Source organism: Geotrypetes seraphini, chromosome 2, assembly GCF_902459505.1.
Source record: "Geotrypetes seraphini chromosome 2, aGeoSer1.1, whole genome shotgun sequence".
Lineage (NCBI taxonomy): Eukaryota > Metazoa > Chordata > Amphibia > Gymnophiona > Dermophiidae > Geotrypetes > Geotrypetes seraphini.
Window position 1 is genome coordinate 102,119,975 of NC_047085.1, and position 23,327 is coordinate 102,143,301.

At 40.2% G+C, this 23,327-nt stretch overlaps 1 protein-coding gene across 6 annotated transcripts in view; it reads right to left on the reverse strand.

The window, feature by feature from the left end:
- Positions 1 to 23,327, reverse strand: part of C2H8orf34 (chromosome 2 C8orf34 homolog) — a 328,896-nt gene that overhangs the window by 42,014 nt on the left and 263,555 nt on the right. For 2 of the 6 annotated variants that reach the window (XM_033934937.1, XM_033934935.1), the window contains exon 10: positions 6,602 to 6,678. The exons of 2 other annotated variants lie outside the window; for them this stretch is intronic. In XM_033934937.1, coding sequence (XP_033790828.1) covers positions 6,602 to 6,678 — 77 coding nt within the window. The remainder of the gene's footprint in view (positions 1 to 6,601; positions 6,679 to 23,327) is intronic. 2 more of the 6 variants (XM_033934938.1, XM_033934936.1) reach the window with 1 other exon arrangement.

Sequence of the window (23,327 nt, forward strand, 5' to 3'; positions counted from 1 at the left end):
TTCGCAGGGGGGATGCCGGATCAGATTGAAAAAAAAAAGTTGTAAAACGCGCTCACACGTATAACGCGCACGGTTTGTAAAAATTGTGTATAACGTGCGCGTTATATGCGTGAAAATACGGTAGAAGGTCAATTTAGGAGCCAGGAGGATCCCAAAAAAATTAGCTCTCAATAGAGGAGTTCCCAGGAAATACGGGAGAGTCGGTCACTCTACTTTTTTATACTCTTATCTTCTCTCCAGCTCTAATTGCTTATTTTACAAATAATTTTTGTTTATAATGTTAATACTTAAGGCTCCTTTTACTAAGCTGCGATAGCGTTTTTAGCGCATGCTAGGTGCTAACGCCAGCATTGAGCTCTTTTTTTGAGGGCAGCAGGTACAGGAGGCAGTAAGGCAGGAGAAACTACAGGATTAATGCAGGTCCCTTATAATGCAAGAAGTGATGGACATTAATATAGATAGAGTTAACACTTTCAACACTGAATGTGAAGTAGAGAGCTGCACGGGAACGGGGACGACGGGAATCCCGCGGGACCCGCGGGCATCCCGCGGGTTCACCCTTCGGGTCACGGGGATCCCGTGGGGACGCCCCTAGGGTCGCAGGGATCCCGTGGGGACGCCTCCGAGGGTCGCGGGGTTCCTGCGGGGCTGGATGTACTCAGTCGCGCGGCTCTTGTCCCTACCTTTTCTGCTTGCAGCACAGAGCCGAACGGAAGTCTTCCCGACGTCAGCGCTGACGTCGGAGGGGAGGGAGGGCTTAAACAAAGGGCTTAAACAAAGCCCTCCCTCCCTCCGACGTCAGCGCTGACGTCGGGAAGACTTCCATTTGGCTCTGTGCTGCAGGCAGTGCAGGTAAGGAGGAGAGTAGCCTCGCGGTTCGAGTGGCTACCAAGGGAGGGGGCGGTCCACCCCACCACACCCCGCCCCGGTTGCAGAACAGCCGGCCAGGTACCCTTACTTTTGTGGCACTTCCCCGACCGACCGACAACTTTATCATATAATGAAGGTTTTTTGCCAGTGAGGTGAACGCTCGACCACCTCTTTGAGCCATTTTGGTGAGGTGGGAGGGCCCTTTCTGAGGTTTTTTTCCTTCATTTTTTGGATTGAGTTAGGTCTATGCTGTTCCTGTCTTACATTTTTGGACATTTTCACATTCAGTGTTGAAAGTGTTTACTCTATCATACATTGGTTTTTCATCACATCTGGGTTACCAGCGGACATTAATATAGAACCACACAAGGTTCTGAAGAATAAGAGAGAAGCGAAGCAGCAGCGGCTAGCAGACAACCTGTCCAATGTGAGATTTGGAGAGAGAGCAGGCGGCAATGTTTTCTCAACTGGAGTGGATACTGAGGGAGGGGGGACTTCTGGAAAGCTAAGAAAAGAGAGATGGAGATTTAGGGAGGTATCAGGAGGCAATTATGGTTTGATGATGTAGCATTTACTTAACAAGGGTCTGATGTAACAAGATTTGCCAAGTTTGGTGCACACTTACTTATGTGCACTTTTACATGCTGAGCTTTGCTTATGATTTAATAAAATTTTAGGGTTCATTGACAACGGCGCGAAAGACAAAAGCGTGAGCCGACAATTGAGCGCAGCGTGCGCCGCCGCGCCACTCTAAATTACAGTTTTTAGGGGCTCCGACGGGGGTTTTTGTTGGGGAACCCCCCCCAGTTTACTTAATAGACATCGCGCCGGCGTTATGGGGGGTTGTAACCCTCCACATTTTACTGTAAACTGAACTTTTTCCCTAAAACAGGGAAAAAGTGAAGTTTTCAGTAAAATGTGGGGGGTTACAACCCCCCACACCCCCCACAACACGGCGCGATGTCTATTAAGTAAAGCACTAAAACAGTCGGAGCACTAAAACAGTCGGAGCACTAAAAACAGTAATTTAGAGCGGCGCGGTGGCACGCGCTGTGCTCAATTGTCTGGGCGCGCCTTTGTCCCGGCACGCTTTTGACCTGACACCAAATTTTAGCACACAACAAATGAAAAAAAAAAAAAAAAAGGGTGCTTCATATAGTCCCCTTCTACGTAATTCTTATTTAAATGAAAGGATTAGTTATTACTACACAAGGCAGGGAAGCATGCTAAAAACCATAACGGTTAATGTAGATTTTCTTAACACCAGAAATTTAGTTCTTTGTGCAAAGGTGAACTTAACTCATTTCTGGTTTCTAGTGTTAGTCTATAATGCCTTACTGGCATAGTAGTTTGTAGCCACTTTTTGTGCCATCATGACTTCTGTGTGTTTTTCCCTGTTTCTTGCAGGTTAATGTAAGCATTAGAGCTACACAAAGGGAAAAGAATGAGATACCGATGAGAGCATTGGGCTGTCCTGTCTTGTGCCAACATCAAGAGGTCATACAAACAACTTATATTTCCATCAGAGCCAACGTTGCTGATGATACTAGAAACAGATGTGCTGCAAAACTATGGGCTGAGATCCAGTGCCATTTTGTTCATAGATAAAGTAAGACATTCAGAAATCTTCTACCTTTAAGTGAAACAGTTTTTGAAGAACACTGTCCTCCACTGTACTACTACTACTACTGTTAATTATTTCTATAGCGCTACCAGATAGACACAGCGCTGTATGAGCCACAAAGAAGAAGACAGTCCCTGCTCGAAAGAACTCCTCCAAGGAGCATGGTAAACAGTGTGACAGGTCAAAAGCGCGTGAGGACAACTGAGCGCAGGGTTAATCGTGCCAAAGAAAACCTGTATTTTAAAGGGCTCTGACGAGGGGGTGTGGGGGGGAATCCCCCACTCTACTTAATAGGGATCGCGCTGCCTCACGCTGCCATGTTGGTTCTATATTTTGGAGTATAGGGTTAGCCTTGAAAGGTGGAGTTTTTTGCCAGATGAAGCTGAACTGAGGCTTTTTCTCCACCTTTCTTTCCTTTCTTTTTCCCTGTTACTTCCTGTTGTGTGATTGGCTTGTGTGTGTGTGTGAAATTAAAGCCTGTTAGTGTTGCAGAGGGGAGGTTTGTTGTCCATATGGGGTTCTGATTTAGAGGTAATATAATTGGGGTGTAAACCCCCCATTATACTGAAAACTTAACTTTTTCCCTAAAAAACAGGGAGAAAGTTAAGTTTCCAGTATAATGAGGGGGGTTACAACCCCCCAAGCCCCCCACAACGCCAGCGCGATCTCTATTAAGTAAAGTGGGGGGGGGGGGCTCCCCACCAACATCCCCCGTCAGAGCCCTTTAAAATACGGTTTTCCTTCGGTGCGATGAAGTCCTGCACTCAGTTGTCCACGCTCGGTTGTCAGCGCGCCTTTGTCCTCGCAAGCTTTAGACTATGAATCGGTAAACAGTGATGCAATTAACTCAAACTCACCATTTTCTGATATAAAAGATGCCTTTACAACACTGTTGCCCCATGGAGGCCTTCCTGTTGGCAAAAGAATCACTCTGATAAGGTCTTCCAGTACTGCTAGCTCAAGGGTACGCATCGGATTTAATCTCATTCAGTTCTTGGACTTCTCATTCTTGGTCAGATTGTCCTCCATCATGGGCCGAATATCGTTAGTGATAATTCAGCTGTACTACGGTTCCGTTCACTGTTGGTAGGCTGCTGTTGTCCTTCCAAACTATGTCAAAATCATTATTCTTGGCTGCTGAAAATGCCTTTACTGATTTTGTCTTGAACAGCGTGCTATAGTTCTCACAGATTTGTTGGATCAGGCATTCCACTGACAAATGCACATTATGCTTGCACTTTACATGGTCCACTGTTTCCCATACTCCCCCACTGACTATTATTTTTTTTTTTTACACCCAACTCCCTGCCCTCCCACCCACTCCCAATTCTGCCACTTACTCCTCTCACTTCTGCTCTTCTCCTCCTTAGGAAAAGAGAAAATCATCCACAAAATAGCATTTAGTGGCATTTGGACATTTTATTTGCTAAAACATTCAAAACTGCCATTTTGAAACACTTCTTTTTAGAATGTTTTCTAAGATGTTTGTCTGAAGTGCAAGGGGGCCTTGTTGGGGGCAAGGTTTGTGTGGGATTGGACAGATCTACGATTTGGATGTTTTTCTGCAATAACGGAATATTGCAGAAAACGTCCAGGGCAAAATTTGGATGATTGAGGCTAGACATGTTTCAATAATGAATAAGTGCCAAAAAGATGGCCAAACTGCAGCGCCGAGCTCCAGGTCTGCTCCGCCAGCCCGCACCATGCCTGGCTTTTAGGAGAGCAGCAGCAGCAACTGCCGCAGCGTCCAGCTCTTCCCGTGAGAACTGGGTAAGTGGAATGTTCCCTGTCCCCTGGTTCAGCTCTCAGTCCCCATATGCTTGGTATTCTAGCCCTTTCCCTTGCGCTCCCCCTGAACTCATGGATGATGTAATTTGGGGGAGGAGTCAGCGTGAGAAAAATCGCGAATAAGTGAAACCATGAGTGCAGAAACTGTGAATACGGGGGGAAGTGTACTTCAGCCAGAGTTCACCTTAGTGCTATCAGTGCTTCCCATTTGCCAATAGACAAGAAGCCATTGCTTGTTCATCCTCTTGTTTCTAGATAGGACTTTTTCATACCAAGTCACCTCTCAGACCTCTTCCAATGGCATGGGATCTTAATGTAGTATTTTCCACTTTAATAAAACCTCCCTTTGAACTGCTCTCAGTTTCATCTCTCAAGTATCTCACTTGGAAAGTAGTATACCTATCACATCTGCATGCAGAATCTGTGAACTTCAAACGCTAGTATTGGATCCATCTTTTATGAAATTCTATCATGACAGGGTAGTTTTCTGCAGTCATCCAAAGTTCCTCCTTAAGGTTGTCTTGGAATTTCATCAGAACCAGACTATAGTTCTACCTTTTCCTTCCTGAGACCACATTCTCATCCCAGTAATGCCGCACTCCACACATTGGACTATAAATGAGCCCTCACATATTACTTGGATTGGACTAAGCATCACAAAACTTCTAACCAGCTGTTCCTACCATTCGATTCAAACAGACTTGGAACTCCTGACACCAAGAGAACCATCTCAAAATGGCTGGCTGACTGTATATCTTTTTGCTATGCTCTAGCTGGGCTGACACTTGAGGGCTGTGTCACTGCACATAAATTACAAGCAATGGCAACTTCAGTAGCCCAATTATGTTTCACTCCCAATCAGGAACCCAGAATAAACAAAACTGTGAAACACCAATGTTCTTGACGCTTCTTTTATTCAACAATTTCTTTAAAATACAATGTCCACATTTGTAATTAGAGAACCCAACATGGGCCGTGCTTTGGCAGAACATGCCTTCCTCAGGGATCCAAGATGTTAAATTTACAACCTTTTGCAAATGTGGAATAACCTATGTAGCTTGGCCAACCAAGCTAAAACCCGGCAAAAATCAGGAACCGAAACGCAGGCGAACCTGTTTGAAATTGGAGAGGACATCTGCAAGACAGCCATCTGGTCTTAAATCCATACCTTCACATCTTATTACTGTTTGGAGAATCATTCCAGACAAGATAGTTGGTTTGGCCAAACAGTTCTGATAAATTTATTTTCTCTTTAGAAAATAACTTCCCTCCAACTCTTTTAGGTTCAGCTAAGGAGTTCCACATGTACGAATAAGCTGCCTGCTAAAGCACAGTTATTTACCTATAACAGGTGTTATCCAGGGACAGCATGCAGTTATTCTTACAACTCTCCCAACTCCCCTAGTTGGCTTCTTAGCTTTTCTACTGAACTGATATTCCTGTGATTGGACGGCGGGCGCGAAGGCACTCGCGTTTTAGTGCGGCAGTCTTCAAGTTTTAAGGTGTCACTATACTTGTGGACTGTCCATACTGGGCTCCATGGATGCTACATCTACTTCTGTGTGTGTGTGTGTGTGTTATTAATCACAATTAAAATTTTTAACTCGCTTTTCCTTTTATACTCCTACAGTGGCAAATCTAGACAGAAGTAAATTCTCAGAACCGACATGTTTTAATTACTAAAATGAAAATAAATAATTTTTCTTACCTTGGTTGCCTGGTGATTTTAAAGATGGAACAACATGATTAGAAGAATAAAATCACCAAGCACCATGGTAAGAAAAATGATTTATTTTAATTTTAGTAATTAAAACATGTCCTTTCTGGGAATTTACTTCTGCTGTCTATATTTGCCACTGTACGAGTATAGAGGGAAATGTGAGAGGGGACGCTTTATGCGATTAAGAATTTTATTTGCAATTAATCGATGTGCAGCCCTCATAGGAATAGAATGAGCATCGGAGCATTTACCTCACCAGCCCGTGGTTTAGTGAAGGGAGCCCTTACTAAGTACATGGGCTATTTCAAAACTGCCTCTTTAGTTCTTTCATTTCAGTACACATTCTGTAAATCATTATAATGACAACAGGAAAAAAAATCATCAATCTTTGAATAGTGGAAAAATTTTTACAAGATTTTAAGTTAGGAGACATTATTTCATATGAAGAACGGCATGTATTGAATTTTTCAGTTTTTTTTTTTTTTTTAATTCATGCCCAAGTTTTAGCCAAGTGAAGTATTCAGCATCATTAAAACATCTGTCATTTCAACAGATTCTCCAGACAGGTAAGAAGGTCATGCATAATTTGATATACTTACAGGTCCTGTCACTTGAGACGCACTCTCAAATTCTTCATCTTCTTCCATCAATGTTTCAGCCCTGGGCAATGAAGCTGCTCCAAAGAGGAACAGAAGCTAATAAAGCAACTTTCATATAATTCCTTCGGAATAATTAATCTCTTTGAAACTGCAGGCCAACAAGTGAGCTAGCAGAACTCTAATGGTAAGTCTAAAAGCTGGTTTTATGTTTTATGGTATCAGAATTCTAATTTGGACCTGTTATTGAGTTCACACCAATAATTGAAGGTTCTCCCGGGAAAGGAGGGGGGAAGTGGAAAGTATATCCAGTAGAGTTAGTTTTGCACATACTATGACAGTAATGAACCTCACTTCTACTAAGCTAGGGTAAACGAAGTATGATTTTAGTCTCTCAAATTTGCTGCTAATGCTTGCTGTGGTGCCTGTCTCATTTTTTAGTGAGCTCTCTTTTGTGCATCCTCTCCAATCAAACAGTTTTTGGCATAAAAATAAAAGTACATTACCTACTTTTTATCTTCAGGAGTCCAACTAATAGTTCTTAGTCCTCTTAACTTTTTTATTCTAGTTTCTGTGGTTTACCTCCTGCTGCAGTGGGGGGTCAATGAAAAGCTCATCATGGCCTACTGCTACTATGGGATTTACGGTACACAATTACCATTACCATTTTTAGTCCTAGTGTTTCGTAGAACCTCAAGAGCTGCTTCTAATTTGATGCTGAAAACAGAGTCATGCCTATATGGGTGCCAGTTTCGTTAATGGCTGTGAAACTGATGCAGGGTAACTCTATAAGGGGTTACCTAGATTTAAGTGCTAAGAAAGCATGTATGAAAAGTTATTCTATAAAGAAGGCACCTAATTTTTTTTTAAAATAGAATACTAGCATAAGCCATTTTATACATTCCTACTTTGCAAGCATGGACATTTACATCTGCCAAAGGTGATGCAAAAATGTTCATGCCTAAAGAATGTGCAAAGATTGTAAGATTTCAAAATCCAAGCATATGTGTGTGCTTCCTGCCCATATGAATGCCATCATAACTTGTTGTGTATTACAAAATACTACATAAGCGGAAAATGGTAATTTACACACATAGGTGTCCATACATGTGATTGAAAAGATAAGTGCAATTTGCAAACAAATGAGAGTATGGCTGTGAATTGATAAATATGCTTCATTTTTGAGTAAAAATTTAAAACTAAACAAGTTAAAAATTCCATGAGGTTTTTAGGACTAATGAATGAAAATTAATCCTGTTTAACCTAAATTAAAGTAGACAAAGCGATGGGGCCGGATGGTGTACATCCGAGATGCTGAAGGAAATTAGGGAAGTTCTGGTAGCTCCGCTGACTGACCTTTTTAACAAGTCTCTAGAGTTGGGAGTGGTACCGGAGGACTGGAGAAGGGCGGATGTGGTCCCTCTACACAAAAGTGGAAGTAAGGAAGAAGTAGGGAATTACAGGCCGGTAAATCTGACTTCTGTGGTAAGCAAATTAATGGAAATGCTTTTAAAACAGAGAATGGTCAAGTTTCTGGAAACCTGTGGATTATAGGACCAGAGGCAATATGGATTCACTAGAGGTAGGTCTTGTCAGACAAATCTGATCAATTTCTTTGACTGGGTGACCAGAGAATTGGATAGAGGATGTGCGCTAGATGTGGTGTATTTAGATTTTAGCAAAGACTTTGACAGTGTTCCACACAGACGTCTAATAAATAAACTGAGTGCCCTTGGGATGATATTGCTGAAGGCTTGTCGGGTAAGATTTGCCTCTTTGTGGATGATACCAAAATCTGCAATAGAGTTGACATGCCGGATGGTGTGAATAACATGAAGAAAAACCTGGCGAAGCTTCAAAAATGGTCTGAAATTTGGCAGCTAAAATTTAATGCTAAAAAATGCAAGGTCATGTATTTGGGCTGCAAAAACCCAAGGGAACGGTACAGTTTAAGGGTGAAGAACTTATGTGCATGACAGAAGAGTGGGACTTGGGTGTGATTGTATGTGATAATCTTAAGGTGGCCAAACAGGTTGAAAAGGTGACAATGAAAGCTAGAAGGATGCTAGGTTGCATAGGGAGAGGTATGGCCAGTAGGAAAAAGGAGATATTGATGCCTCTGTAAAAGACTCTGGTGAGACCTCATTTAGAATATTGTGTACAATTCTGGAGGCCACACCTTCAAAAAGATATAAAAAGGATGGAGTCGGTCCAGAGGAAGGCTACTAAAACGGTATGTGGTTTTTGTGATACGACGTATGGGGACAGGCTTAAAGATCTCAATCTGTATACCCTGGAGGAAAGGTGGGAGAGGGGAGATATAGAGATGTTTAAATACCTACATAATATAAATGTGCATCAGTCGGGTCTCTTTCATTTGAAAGGAAACTCTGCAATGAGAGGGCATAGGATGAAGTTAAATGGTGATAGGCTCCGGAATAATCTGAGGAAATACTTTTTTTTACAGGAAGGGTGGTGGAAACAGAGACTATGTCTGAATTCAAGAGGGCCTGGGATAAGCACATGGGATCTCTCAGACTAGATGGGCCATTTGGCCTTTATCTGCCGTCATGTTTCTATGTAACCTACAGACAACAAGATTCTTTACAGTCTGAGGTTTGGTTTTCTGAAGTTCTTTTTCCTCATTTAAAAAACAAACAAACCCATAAAAAGTTATAAATACAAAAGAGAGGTGTGGGGACACTTATTTATTTGTAAATTTAGCTGGTTTGTGAGATATATGTATTGTTTTTGCCAGCAACCATTTGCAAGTTTTGATCCTTACAGAATTACTCCTTACTATATAACCAAAAGGGTGCCCTCCTAGTACTATTCTGGAAATATTGCTTTATTAAAATATATGATTGCCATTCAAAAATGTCAGGAAATATATATTTAAAGCAATTCACTAAAAGGATAGGTACATAGGTTAGGATTGTAAATTAGGCATGGATGTTATTTAAATTGTGGAAGTCCACACCAGAGGTATTCCACGTATTAACAAAGATGGAAAGACGAGAAAACAAGAACTGGCATAGTTAAAAAGTGAAAGAGGCTATTAGAGCCAAAATGAATGGGAAAAGGATCCAAATGAAGAAAATAAGGCAAGTTAGATTAAAAGCATTGATAAAGAAAGCTGAAAAAAAAAATATGAAGAGAGAGGCAATAATTTTTTTTAGGCACATCTGATTTGTGGGGGGAGTTGGTTCCAGATCTGTGGGATGAAGTGGCTGTAGGAATGTTTGCGGGCAGTTTCCATCAGGAGAGACCTTCCTTGTGGGATGCACAGTTGTCTCTCTGCTCTAGAGCAGAGGGGGCGGATAGTTAGTTAGTTAATTTTTTAGCCATTCCTCCCAGAAGAGCCCAGAATAGGTTACAAGCTTAAATACATAATAAAAGCAGGTGATAAGAAATCAGGAGTGTGTTCTGGTAGTATTAGGTAGAAAGAGCGTAAACACATCTAATAGTGATAATAGATAGAGCACAGGAATGTATTATAATGTAAGATTTTCCCCATTCGCTAAGATCTGATTTAATGTGGCACTTTTGTAGGGCATTGTCCAATTTTTGAATTTCAGGTCACGTGTCAATGTTCACTTTAGCATTCAGTACCTGAAAAAGTTAATGTAGGAGCCCTTACCACCTCTTATTTAGGAAGTAGCAAAAGCTCCATGCTAATCTTATGCTAGCCAATTAAAGCATACTAATACAAATGCACTAGCTGGTTAATTCTTCCAGGCCCATTCTCTTCCAATCGCATAGCCCTTCCCAAAACTAATTTTGAAAAAATAGCTAATGCGATTTAGCATATGGGCATTGAGGCAAAATACTTTAACATGTTTTGTGGTAGGCTGCTTTTCCACACTAAGCACATGTTAGTTCTTAATACCCTTTAGTAAAACGACCCGTATATATTTATGTGTTTCCTTTTACATATTATATTTATCTAGATCATTTTATTCTAATTTTGGTGAAACCTTTTGGAGTCTGGAGGTGAGGAAAGGCCTAGTGGTAGAGCTGCTGCCTCTGCACCCAAAGGTTATAAGATAAAATCTCAAGGCTGTTCCTTGTGACCTTGGGCAAGTCACCTAATCCTCCATTGCCCCAGGCACAAAATAAGTACCTACATATATGTCAATTGCTTTGAGTGTGGTTGTGTAATTACAAAAAGGTGGTATACAAGTCCCAGTCCCTTTCTACTACTACTACTAGACATACACAGCATTTTACAGAGTCACAAATGAGATAAGCCCTGCTTGAGTGAGTTTACAATCTAAATAATCAAGATAGACAAACAGGATGCCAGGGTAGGGGTTACAGTTAGAGGGGATGGTTAAACTGCTGGCTAGGGAGGTGAGAAGGGTGTAGGGTTATGAGTTGAAGGCTGTCTCAAAAAGGTAGATTTTCTGCTTACTTTTGAATAAGGGAAAGGACGTGGCGGACAGATACAGGTAGTTTATTCCAGGCATATGGGGCAGCAAGCTTAAAGGAATAAAGTCTGAAACTGGAAGTGGAGGAGAAGGGTGCATATAAAAGCAATTTGTCTGAGGAATGGAGTTCTCAGGGAGGTGTATAAGGATAGAGAAGAGGAGAGATACTGAGGGGCTGCAGAACAAACACACTTGCAGGTTAGTAATAGGAGTTTGAACTGTATGCGAAGGCGTATAGGGAGCCAGTGAAGTGATTTAAGGAGAGGGGTGAGGTGAATGCAGCGAGGTTGGCAGAAGATAAGTCATGCAGTAGAGTTTTGTACAGGTTCAGTAGGAGACCTGTTAGAAGTAGTCTAAGCATGAGGTTATGAAAGTGTGGCCAAGGATTAGAGAATGACATGGTGGCATTTACCCACGGCTAGCCTTGGGTAACCTGCCGAAACAGGGCGGGGGGGGGGGGAAGTGCTCACTGCAGGCACGGGGACAAGGCCATCCACTGCCCTGTGGAACAGTGAATAGCCTTGTCCCCACAGTTAAGGGAGAGAAGGCGCGCAGTCACCGATCACGCTTGACTTCCTCCCTCCTTCCCTACCTATGGCCAGATCTATCTCCCTCCTTCCCCCTTACATTCACGGCACTTTAGTAAAGAAACTTACTGAAGCCAGCGAAGCCTGCCTGCAGTCGCATGTGTGTGGGTGGAAGCTTCTCCTCTGACACAACTTCCAGTTGTGTCAGAGGAGAAGCTTCCGCCCACACACACGCAACTGCAGGCACAGGCAGGCAGTCTCCACTGGCTTCAGTAAGTTTTTTTACTAACGCGCCGCGAAGGTAAGGGGGAGGGAGGGAGATTCTCGGGCCACTGAAGGGTGGTGAGGTGGTGAGAGGGAAGGGTGGATGCTGCGGAGATGGGGACGGGGCGGAGAAGGGGACGACGGGGACAGGGCGGTAAAGGGGACTGTGGTCCAGTGACGGGGCAGTGACGGGGACAGATTTTTTTCCTCATGTCATTCTCTACCATGGATCCAGGTAGTGTGCTCAGAGAGGAAGGGGAGAATTTTGGTGATGTTGTAGAGATAGAAGCCTTTGAACTGGAAGCATTAAACATGACGGAGCAATGCATTGCTGAATTTTTTCTGAAGTGTCACAATATTATTATTTTTTGATGGCGAGATTCCAGAAGAAGGGGTTGCTCCCTGAAGCTAAACTTAGTTGAACCTGAATTCTCACGCGCAAGAAACTTTTGCAGGTCAAAATATTGAATGCCGTTGTTCAAGATAGATTTGCTTCTTCCATTGCACTATTCTGTTTCTTTAACAGTCGGTTCAAGGGTTTCCTGTGTGTGAAATGATTTTTGGAAACTTGGAAAGTGGAAGGTTATGATTTTCTTTCAAGATTTATTTTGAGTATTATTATTCACTAAATTACACACTATTCACTTGTTTATTTATGCACACTAGTGACGTTTTATGTTTATGTTTTATTAACATTTGATATACCGCTTAAGCATATTACAGATCTAAGCGGTTTACAATAAAATATAGGTACTGAGAACTTCCCCATCTGTCCCGAAAACTCACAATCTACATCTGATGATGGTATGTGGATAATGTATGGGGGCTATTCTTCATGTTTCTATTACAGCCATATCTGAGCATAGAAGCTTTTTACCTCTTTGGAGGATTGTGCTCTTTAAGGCTCATAATCCCACACTGAGGAGTCACTTATTATTTAAAGATTTATAAAAAATGTAATTTTATTATATTCAGATACATTCCATGTTCCCTCTATTTCTTCACAGGGACCCCCTTATATTGTGTTCTTTCAAGTATCATACATCCTTTTGACCATTAGGCTTTTTTGTTCTGGTAGACAGAATAATGACAGGTTTTAGCAATCTGTTGGACTGGGTAAAAAATTAAAGATTGGAGTCAAAGATGACTCCAAGGTTATGAGCAGATGAGACAGGAATGAGAACAGTGTTATTTACAGAGAGTGAGAACAAAGGGAAAGGAGCAGAGGCAAGAGGAACAGTTCAGTCTTGGACATGTTTAGTTTCAGGAGGCAGTGGGACATCCAGGCAATAAAATCAGTCAGACAGGCTAAGACTTTTTTCTTGGATTTTAGATGAAATATCGGGTGTAGAGAGATAGATCTGGGAATCATCAGCATATGTGTGATACTGGAAGTCATGAAAGGAGATCAGGGCACCGAGGGACAAGGTTTAGAGACAGAAGAGGTCCTAAGACAGAGCCCTGGGGTACAACAACCACTAGCGGAATATAGCGGCAGAGGAGGACTCACTAGCACATACATTATAGGTGCGATGGTAGAGGTAGGAGGCAAACAAGGAGAGGACAAATCTGAAGAATCCGAGCGAGGACAGCGTATCAAAGAGAAAGCAGCAATTAATAGTATATAGACAGGCCAAGAAGGATGAGGATAAAGGTACTTAGATTTGATCATGAACAGGTCTCTGCAAACTTTGAAGGGCCAAGTGAGGGTTTTTTGAGAAGCGATTTAACCACCACATGTTTGAAGGCCTTAGAACAGTTGCAGTGGAAATGGATAGGTTGAGGATATGATAGATACCAGGGATAACAGTATATGAGATGGGGGTCAAGAACAGGCATGGAAATAGGGTCAGAGGAGCACATAGTAGATTTGACTATAGTAGACTATAGTAGATGACTATAGTAGACTATAGTAGATTAAGACAGAGTTGTGCGGATTCTTCCTCTGTAATTTCAGAGAAGGAATAAAAGTCGGTGGAGTCGAGAAAGGGTCGAGAGGGTGGAACCTGGTAAGGAGAAATGGGTCAGGAGACGGAGGGTGAAGGAAGAAGGGATGTGGGCGCTGGAAGGTCAGGAAAATGGTGAAAAGGGGAGAAAGGCTGTAGTGAAATCAGTTAGCCATTCAGAACAGATGCCAATTTTGAAAAAGGGCTCTGCCCTGAGAGGGCTTTGTTTAAATATGTAGCAAGGTTTGTGAGTGCTTGATTGGGAGGGACTACAGCCAGCAGTGGTTAGGCACTAGTCTGAGGCTGCAGAAGGCGGGGTTATAGGCAGCGAGAGAGAGGAGGGGGCTGCTTCTCCCCCTTTTACTTTCACATCAACATCAAACAACACAACCATCAGTCTATATTCCTATTTTGCTTGCTAGTATTATGTAAATCAACTCAATATCAGCCTGACAATTTGACAGTATAACAAATGTTCACAATAAATAAATAAAATATACTTAGAATCATAAGGTGACTGCATATTTCACTCATCTATTCATTTTAAATCAATGTCTATGTGCAAAAAGATTCATCCAAGCTTGTAGCAGACCGTTTCATTTTAAACTTTGGAACACATTTATAATTTTTTTTTTTTTTAAATTCTCTCTGGTAATAGTTTTTCCTTGCCTGATAACATAATGTAAGATACAGTCTTACCAATTTTACATAACTTCCCTCAGGCAGAGCAGCAGAAATGAAAATCGTGAATCACTCAGGGCTCTCCCAAGGCAAAGTGCATATCATTATTGTTTCACCACTGGGTCAATCTGCTCATATTTTAATATCCTACAATTGTGTTAATGATGTCTCTAAAGATGTTTTAAAATTACCCAGATACCATACTAGCTATTATATAAAACTTAACTTGAGTCTGACAATCAAATAGTATAATGCTGAAAAGCAGGTTTACTGATTCTAGTGGAGCAATTTGAAGAGGGGCAGGGAACAAGATCGATACAGTCGCCATCTTAATCCACTTGGTTATAGAAAACATGTGAGAAGCGGCAGATGAGTTCCATTAACTAAACCAATGAGGATCATTCTTTAATATGGCACCTAGGATAACAAGGTAAGCAACCACCTATTTCAAGCCTTTTCTGTAAAGAAAGGTAGGTGCCAACTTTTCTTTATAGAATACAAGCACAAGTGACAGAACATGGCCTGGATTCTCTAAACACCGCAATTTTATTAGGTGCCAGTAGGCACCTAAGCTCAGTAAAAAAATGCTATTTAGATGACATTTTTAACTGGGTTTCAAGGCACCTATTGATGTCTAAAAAACTGGTGCTAGAATTGCATCTCTATAGGTGCTTTAGGCCACCTAATGCCACTATAGGAGCAGCTAATGCTGGAAGCGGCATTAGACAGCCTATGGAGGCACGATTCACATCAAAGGTAAGAACATAAGAATTGCTATATTGGGACAGACCGAAAGTCCATCAAGCCCAGTATCCTGTTTCCAACAGTGGTCAACCCAGGTCCCAAGTACCTAGCTAGATACCAAGTAGTAAAACAGATTTTATGCTGCTTATCCTAGGAATAAGCAGAGGATTTCCCCAAGCTACCTCAATAATGGCCTATGGATTTCTCTTTTAGGAAATTATCCAAACCTTTCTCCAGAAACGAGTTCCAGAGTTTAATTACACGTGTGAAGAAATATTTTCTCCAGTTTGTTTTGAATCAACTACTTAGTAGAGTCATCACATGCCCCCTAGTCCTAGCATTTTTGGAAAGAGTTAAACAATTCACATCTACCCTTTCCACTCCACTCAGTATTTTATAGACCTCTATCATATCACCCCTAGCCGACTCTTCTCCAAGCTGAAGAGCCCTAGCCACATTAGCCTCTCCTCCAAGTGCCACAAACCCAACCTCACATAAATAGGATGTTACAAACAGAATTAAGATTCTCTGTGCTCTGCTGCTAACATCTCTTACTGAACACCAAAATTTAGTAATATCCATGCTATTAAATCATGTATTGAGCATATTGTTGCGAGAAGCCATTCTCCAAGATTCCAGACTTTCCCTTTCAGTTCATAAACAAAACAATCTTGACTGGAAATATGTAAATTCGTCCCTATGCAATTTTAGCCCTTAACTCAACCTGAGTCTTACAGGGCTATATAACAAGTCCAAAGGTTTAACACTCTCACAGAAATTTCAGGGTAATGCTCAGGCTGCCAGAATTCACCTTGTTACCTGGGCACAGAGTACAGGGGAGAAAGGTTGCTGATATATTTCCAGTTCTACCTTGTGCTCTTCCATCTGAGCCTCCCAAACCATGTTCTCTTTCTCATCAGGCATTTCTACATCACATACCCCTTCCCTTCCTAGGGATTTGTCCTTTATGGATCCTTCCTTAGATTTTCCTCTTAACTCTCCGACCCTTTTCTGGAAAATTACACCTAAGTGGAGATAACTTTTTCCAGGGGTCCAGGAACTTTGAGGGGTTCCTCTGACCTAAAGGAAACATCTGGGACAGATGCCTAGGGAACTGTGTGGACAATTTTATAATTTTATGTAGCATGTATAGCTCTATGTAACATGTTTGATTCTATATAGAATTCTGTGCAGCAATATGCTGCTTGTAACTTGCCTAGAACTCTGATTTGTGAGGATTTGGCGAGATATAAGATTGTACATAACATTACATTACATTAGTGACTTCTATTCCGCCTATACCTTGCAGTTCAATGCGGATTACAAAAGAGCTGACTGGACATTTCCAATGAAGATACAATATATATATTTTTTTGTTACAAAAGAAGTGAGAAAGCTAGATAAATTACGAAAGAACTTGCAATTGGATAGTAAGATGACTGTACATTACTAGGTAATATAACTTGAAATTGGATAGTAAGTTGACTGTACATTTCTAGGTAATATAACAAATGGGTTACAGTTAGGTTACGAATAAGATTACATTACATTTCAGGGATCTGTATTCTTGGTTGGTGTTTTAAGGAGGAAGAGATTACCTAAGTGGAGGCTTTGGGAGGGTAATTTACCTGGGAGGAGGGGGAAGAGGGGGGATTAAGATATCTGGATAAATTTTTTGAAAAGCAGGGTTTTGATTTCTTTTCGAAATGTTTTGAGGTTGCCCGTTGCCGTCAGAAGGTTGGAGATGGAGTGGTTAAGTTTTGCTGCTTGCATTGCAAGAAGGTTGTCAAACATCTTCTTGCGCTGAGTGCCCTTGAGCGGAGGGAAGGCAAAAGGGGTCAGGGTTCTTCTTTGTCTTGTGGTGAGGATCTGATTTAAGCGGTTGTTTAGGTAGGAGGGGGGGCACGCTTTTGTATTTCAAAAAAAATATGTGCATTATACTAAACCATAGTTTAGCAGAAACTGCTAATTGAATGAAGTTTAATTAATTGAAGTTAAATAAGAACAAGACAAAAGTATGATTTGATAGAATGATCTTGCAGAAACAAGATAGGCTACAGAAGCTTGTGTTTTTGATAACTTTACTCTTTTATTAGGCCCAAATTATGGTTGCAATCAAAACTTGTTTTCCTTTTTTCATCTTAAGCACAAATTCACCACAGTTGCTGATTTTGATCAAGAGATTTGCAGCTATTCTGCATGCTATAATCATAGCTCTTCAGTATTATTTCATTGTTTGTATTTGGGATCTGATATATTCCATATATTACAAGACAGATATTACAGATTAGTGAATGCTGAAATGTTACAGTCATTTATACTGAGTTACACAATTTATACTGAGTTTTGACAGACTTCAGAACAAAATTTGAAACAGTATCAGTAGGTTGTTGGGTTTAGTTTTTTTTTTAATTGTTGCAAGGGATAGAGGCAGATTAACTTGCAGTTCACTTAATTAAATACATTCCATCTTGGGCTATTAGCTCAACTAATGCTGTTTTTGTGTTCCCTTTGTAAAAGCAATTACCCTAACTAAATCTAGGGATCAGGTTTTCATTTGTGCAGTCCTTCGATTATGGAATTTGTTATCTCAGAACCTTACATTTTTGTTTGGACTTGGGAACTTTCAGGAGCTTATTAAAACATGGCTAGTCTAGAAATCTGTTACATACTATTGGTGAAGCTATTTTGCTAACATTAAAATAATTTGGAATGACTACACTTTAGACTAAGGGTTAGATTTAGGTGAAAGTGTGTTGTTAAGTGCTGAATAATTTTATCCCTGCTACTATATTCAGATGAATTTATAGTGCATGATATGGAGATTTTGACTTGATTTTTTTTTGTGTGTGTATGTATTTCACCCAAGAAATACAATCTATTGGAAGTCTTTAACAATTGGTCTAACAATCTGAAGAAGAACATATAAAAAGCAAATTATGACTATTAAGTTAGACCAATAAAATGGTGTTATCTACTTCTTACTTGTAAGGCATTTTTTCTACATATCAAAGAGATCATGAACAAATTGGAGTAGTTATGTGGAAGGCTTAATATAACTTTGGGTGCTAGTTAGATAAACATTACTTTTCATAAAATGTCATGAAATAACACAAACATTTTACTCATTTGAGCAGTTATATTACTACCCCTATAAAGATAGCTCAAATGTAACGAGGAAACTATGTTATTTACTGTACTTGGCTAAAAATATAATGCAGAAAGAAACTTAGCTGAAAGTATGCTGTGATAGCCTGAGTGGGTATAGGACAAGAAGCCTTCACAAATACAGCCAGACCATAGTTTACGTGAACAGAACTCTTACATTTTATGCTTCAAAAAGAAAAACATACTGGAATCTGTTTGTTGCACAGAGGTACAGTTTGGAAAATAATTCATGAAAAGTTGGGCATGTCTAAGGTTAGTGAAAGATGGGTTCCAAGAATGCTTACGCCATGTCAGAAGGCCAAGAGGCTCCAGTGCTGTCAGGAGAACTTGGAGATACTCCATGAAGACCACATGAATTTTTTTCATAATTTAGTAACTGGAGATGAGATTTGGGTCTATCACAGAGACTCTGAGTCCAAAATGGAGTCAATGCAGTAGAAGCACAAGTCATCCCCCACTCCAAAAAAGTTCAAGACAGAAAAATCTGCAGGCAAAGGCATAGAAACTGTCTTCCAGGATGATGATGGATGATGAACTTTTGCTTCTGGAGTTCATGCCATGCAAGACAACCATAACTGAGGAGAGTTACACCAACACAATGATTGCTTTGCGGAAGTCAATTAAAAAGACAAGACGAGGAAAACTCATAGCAGGTGTGTTGCTTCTTCACTACAATGTGCCAGTACACATGTCACGACAATCACAGGCTACCATCTGAGAAGGTGGGTTTCAGCAGCTGAACCACCCACCCTACAGTCCTGATCTGGCTCCCTCAGATTATTTCCTGTTCTGAGTTTTGAAGAAATCTCTCCGTGAACAGTGGTTTTTAAGTGATGAAATTTCCAAGTTTATTTAAAATTTGTTATTCTGCTTATTGAATTTCTAAGCGGAGTATATTTATACAAAATCATACATAAGTGTTGGCTTAGACTAACGTACTCAACACAAAACAGAAGGGTAGGTGGGAGAACTCCATTTGTAATTAGAATAGCGACACAATTAAGGCTAGTATAATGGGGAGGGGTCCTGTCTGGAGGAAACTCTAGCAATAGGGGTTCATAAATCAAAGGCATTTTTGAATAAGAAGGACTTCAACTTTGATTTAAAGCGGTCTAGTAGGGGTTCTTCTCTAACATGGAGAGATCCCAAGTATCTATCCCAGGCCTTTTTGAATTCAGACAGAGTCTCCATCTACACCACTTCTTCTGGGAGACTGTTCCACGCATCTACCACCCTTTCAGTAAAAAAGTATTTCCTTAGATTACTCCGGAGCTTATCACCTCTTAACTTCATCTATGCCCTCTCATTGCAGAGTTTCCTTTCAAATGAGACTAGACATGCAAATTTACATTACATAGGTATTTAAATGTCTCTATCATATCTCCCCTCTTCCAAGTTCTTTCTGTGGGATCCGTTTGTTGAGTGAATTGCAGTAATCTAATTTTGAGATAACAATAGAGTGTATTAATATGCTAAGTGATGATGGTTCCAATAGATTTGAGATTGAGCGGATCATGCATTACCTATAGAAGCACTGCAGGACTGTAGAGCTAATCTTCTGATGGTAAGTTAGCTTGCCATCAAAGATTATGCCTAAGAGTTTTATAGATGTTACTATTTGAAGAGGGATTGATTTGAAATTGATTGGAGTAGTTAGTGAATGTCCTTTTTTATATGGGAAAAGCATTGTTTTTGTTTTATTTATATTAAGTACTAGCATGTTATTATTTAGCCATTCGCTTATCTGTTCTTCCTTTTGATTATTGTCTAGAATGTCCATTGTGTTACTTGGATCTATTAAATGAATAAGTTGGATATCATCGGCATATGCATATATCATAAACCCAATAGATTGTCCAAGAGTTAGTAGAGATGCCAGAAAGATATTAAATAAGTGTGGTGAGAGAATTGATCCCTGAGGGATACCATATTCGCTGGGGAAGATATCAGATGAGATTTTATCCATGATGACTTTTGATGTCCTGTCAGCGAAGTTAAGTACTGTATATTATCTGACATGTGTATCAGTATATGACTGGTTTGTTTCATATTTTCGAGACAGATCAATGCAGGCAAAAAGTAATGAATATATGTCCATAGATATGGAGGTTCCACAAGGATCCACCTTATCAGCGCTCTTGTTCAATCTTTATATGGCTTCTTTAGGTGATGTATTTCATAAATAGGGTATCAGCTATTGTCTATATGCAGACGATGTTCAATTCTTCTTATCTATGTCAGAATGGCAAAGTGAATTAAAGGGCAAATTAACATTATGTTTGCATGCAGTGAATGATTGGATGATGTCTCATAAATTGATTTTAAATCTTGCAAAAACTGAATTGATGCTAATAGGAAGAGCTGAGGATCCATTGTGGCCATAAGTTGTTGAATGAATGATGATGATGATGCTCCCAATACGTAAGAGGATGAACATTTTGGGTATGTGGATGGAGTCCCTTTTGTTGATAAAAGAACAGGGTTTGTATGTTGTTAAGTCTGCCTTTTTTTAAATGCGCCTTTTGAGTATATTAAAACTAATGCTTTCCTCTTAGAATTTTTAACTTGTAGTCCAAAGCATTGTATTACAGAGGTTGGATTATTGCAATGCTTTGTACTTATGAATGGCATCTTGTAGGTATAGAGCAGGGGTCTCAAAGTCCCTCCTTGAGGGCCACAATCCAATCGGGTTTTCAGGATTTTCTCAATGAATATGCATGAGATCTATGTGCAAGCACTGCTTTCAATGCATATTCATTGGGGAAATCATGAAAACCTGACTGGATTGCGGCCCCCAAGAAGGGACTTTGAGATCCCTGGTATAGAGCTTTATATAAGTGATTCAGAATGCAGCAGCACATTTGATTTATGGGAGCAGTAAATCTGAGCATGTTTCCCCTTTATTAAAACAATTGCATTGGTTGCCTGTTAAACCTCAGGTTAGTATTCAATGTGTTAGTGTTGATTTTTCAAGCAATTCATCAAAGGATACCATGGTTACCTCTCTCATGCTGTGACATTACATTTTCCATATTGATAGTTAAGATCGGAGGTCATAATGCCTTTATCTTTGGAAGGGATACGGGAAATGAAATATGCCAGTACAAGAGCTACAGCTATATCAGTTGCAGGAGTAAAATTATGGATTAATTTAGTTGGACAATTGAGAATGAACAATAATAATCAGAGTTTTCAGAAATTTTTGAAAATATTCCTTTTTATGCAGGCTTTCTGAGCAAATGTGAAGAAATATTTGAAAGAAATGATAATGTGATTATATTTTATTAATATGCTTTATATCCTAGTGTATTTTTATAATATGAATTTGTATGTGTGTGTTGTAACCTGCTTAAGTTTAAGTGTAATATAAGGCTTTTTCATTAAATAAATACTGCAAGTACTTCAGATACCACAAGGCTGCTGCTAGTGATCAAGGCAGCCATTTTGTGGTGGCCTTGGACTTGGGCAGGAGTGAGTGGGCATCACTCTTATTCATTTACTACTAGAACACCAGCGATTCTTCAAAGTAGGCCTGGGGAATGAGGGGGCTAACAGTGGTAGAGACCCAGGGGAGATCAGGCTGGGGAGGATTATTTCTGTTCCAGTGGGTTTGGGGGTGAGGGTGGGAATTGGGATCTGAGTACAAATGCCATATGCAGGTCCAAGATGATACTTATGCAGGTCCCATATTGGTTAGTGGCCATGACCCTGTGAATTAGGCCTGGATATTCAATGCTGGTGCCTGGAAATGGTCCAGCACTGAATATCTGAGGCTAATTTAGCTGGAAGCTGGAAGCATTTATAAAAAAATGATGATTGATGCTGGCTGAATATCAGCAGGATTTTTTTTTTTTTAAATTTAATCTTCATTCCATGGCACATGTTTCCGCTAAGATTGAGTTATTGTATTAAACTTATTTCCAAGACCATATCATCTTATTCAATTTATATATTTGATTATTTATATTATATACTGTCTTTCTGTGGAACAATCATAGCAGTTTGCATATTACATGCAGGTACTTTCTCCATCTTTAGTGGACTCACAATCTAAGTCTTGCACCTGGGGTGTTGGAAAGTTAAGTGACTTGCCCAGGGTCACAAGGAGCTGCAGTGGGAATTGAACCATTAAACAATTAGGCTACTCTGCCACTTACTAGAAGTCAGAAATTCCAAATAATATTTTAGTGTAAAATCATTTCGTTATTATATGTAAGAATCCTTCAAACCCCTCAATAATCCAGTGTTTTCCTGGTATCAGGAGCATACCAACTTATTGTAGAGAGGAGGTTTAAACCATTCTTCTATATCCTCTTCTGCTGGGATGTCTGGAATGGTTCTGCTTACACATATATATATTTTTCAGAGATCCCAAGTAAGTGAGCAATGGTAGCGATGGTTGTAGTGGATTATTGATGGTGTGAATTTGTAGCAGTTATATTTAAGCCTCAGCCTTTGGGCCTAGTCAGTGAAGTGCAAATTCTATATATGGCACCCAAAAGAGTTCTATTCTATAAACTGAGCTTAAAATTAGGAGTGGTTAATAGACTAGCACTTACGCCGGGGAACCATGTCTAATTTAGGCATGGCCATTTGCACCAACAAAAACGTGGTACATATGCCCAGCCCTAATTCTTTAATTATGCGTGTGATTTAAAGGAATGCATCCGATCTGCCCCCTTTTTTTGATTCATGTACAAATTTAGGCACAGATCCTGCGCCTAAATGTATATGCATAACCTTTAATTGATTCTAATTAACACCAATTTCTTGTTAAAATGTCAATTATCAGTGCTAATTAGTACACACAATTTTTTTATGCTTTTTACAGAATTAGGGGGTTAATGTCTATTGTGAAGTCTCCTTTGAATATCAGTTTGTTGTACTCGTGTATTGTGAACTCAGGGAAGAGGTTTGGCCACTCTTCTGCCTGAATGCAAGAATCTAAGGAGATAATTTGTGAACTTAA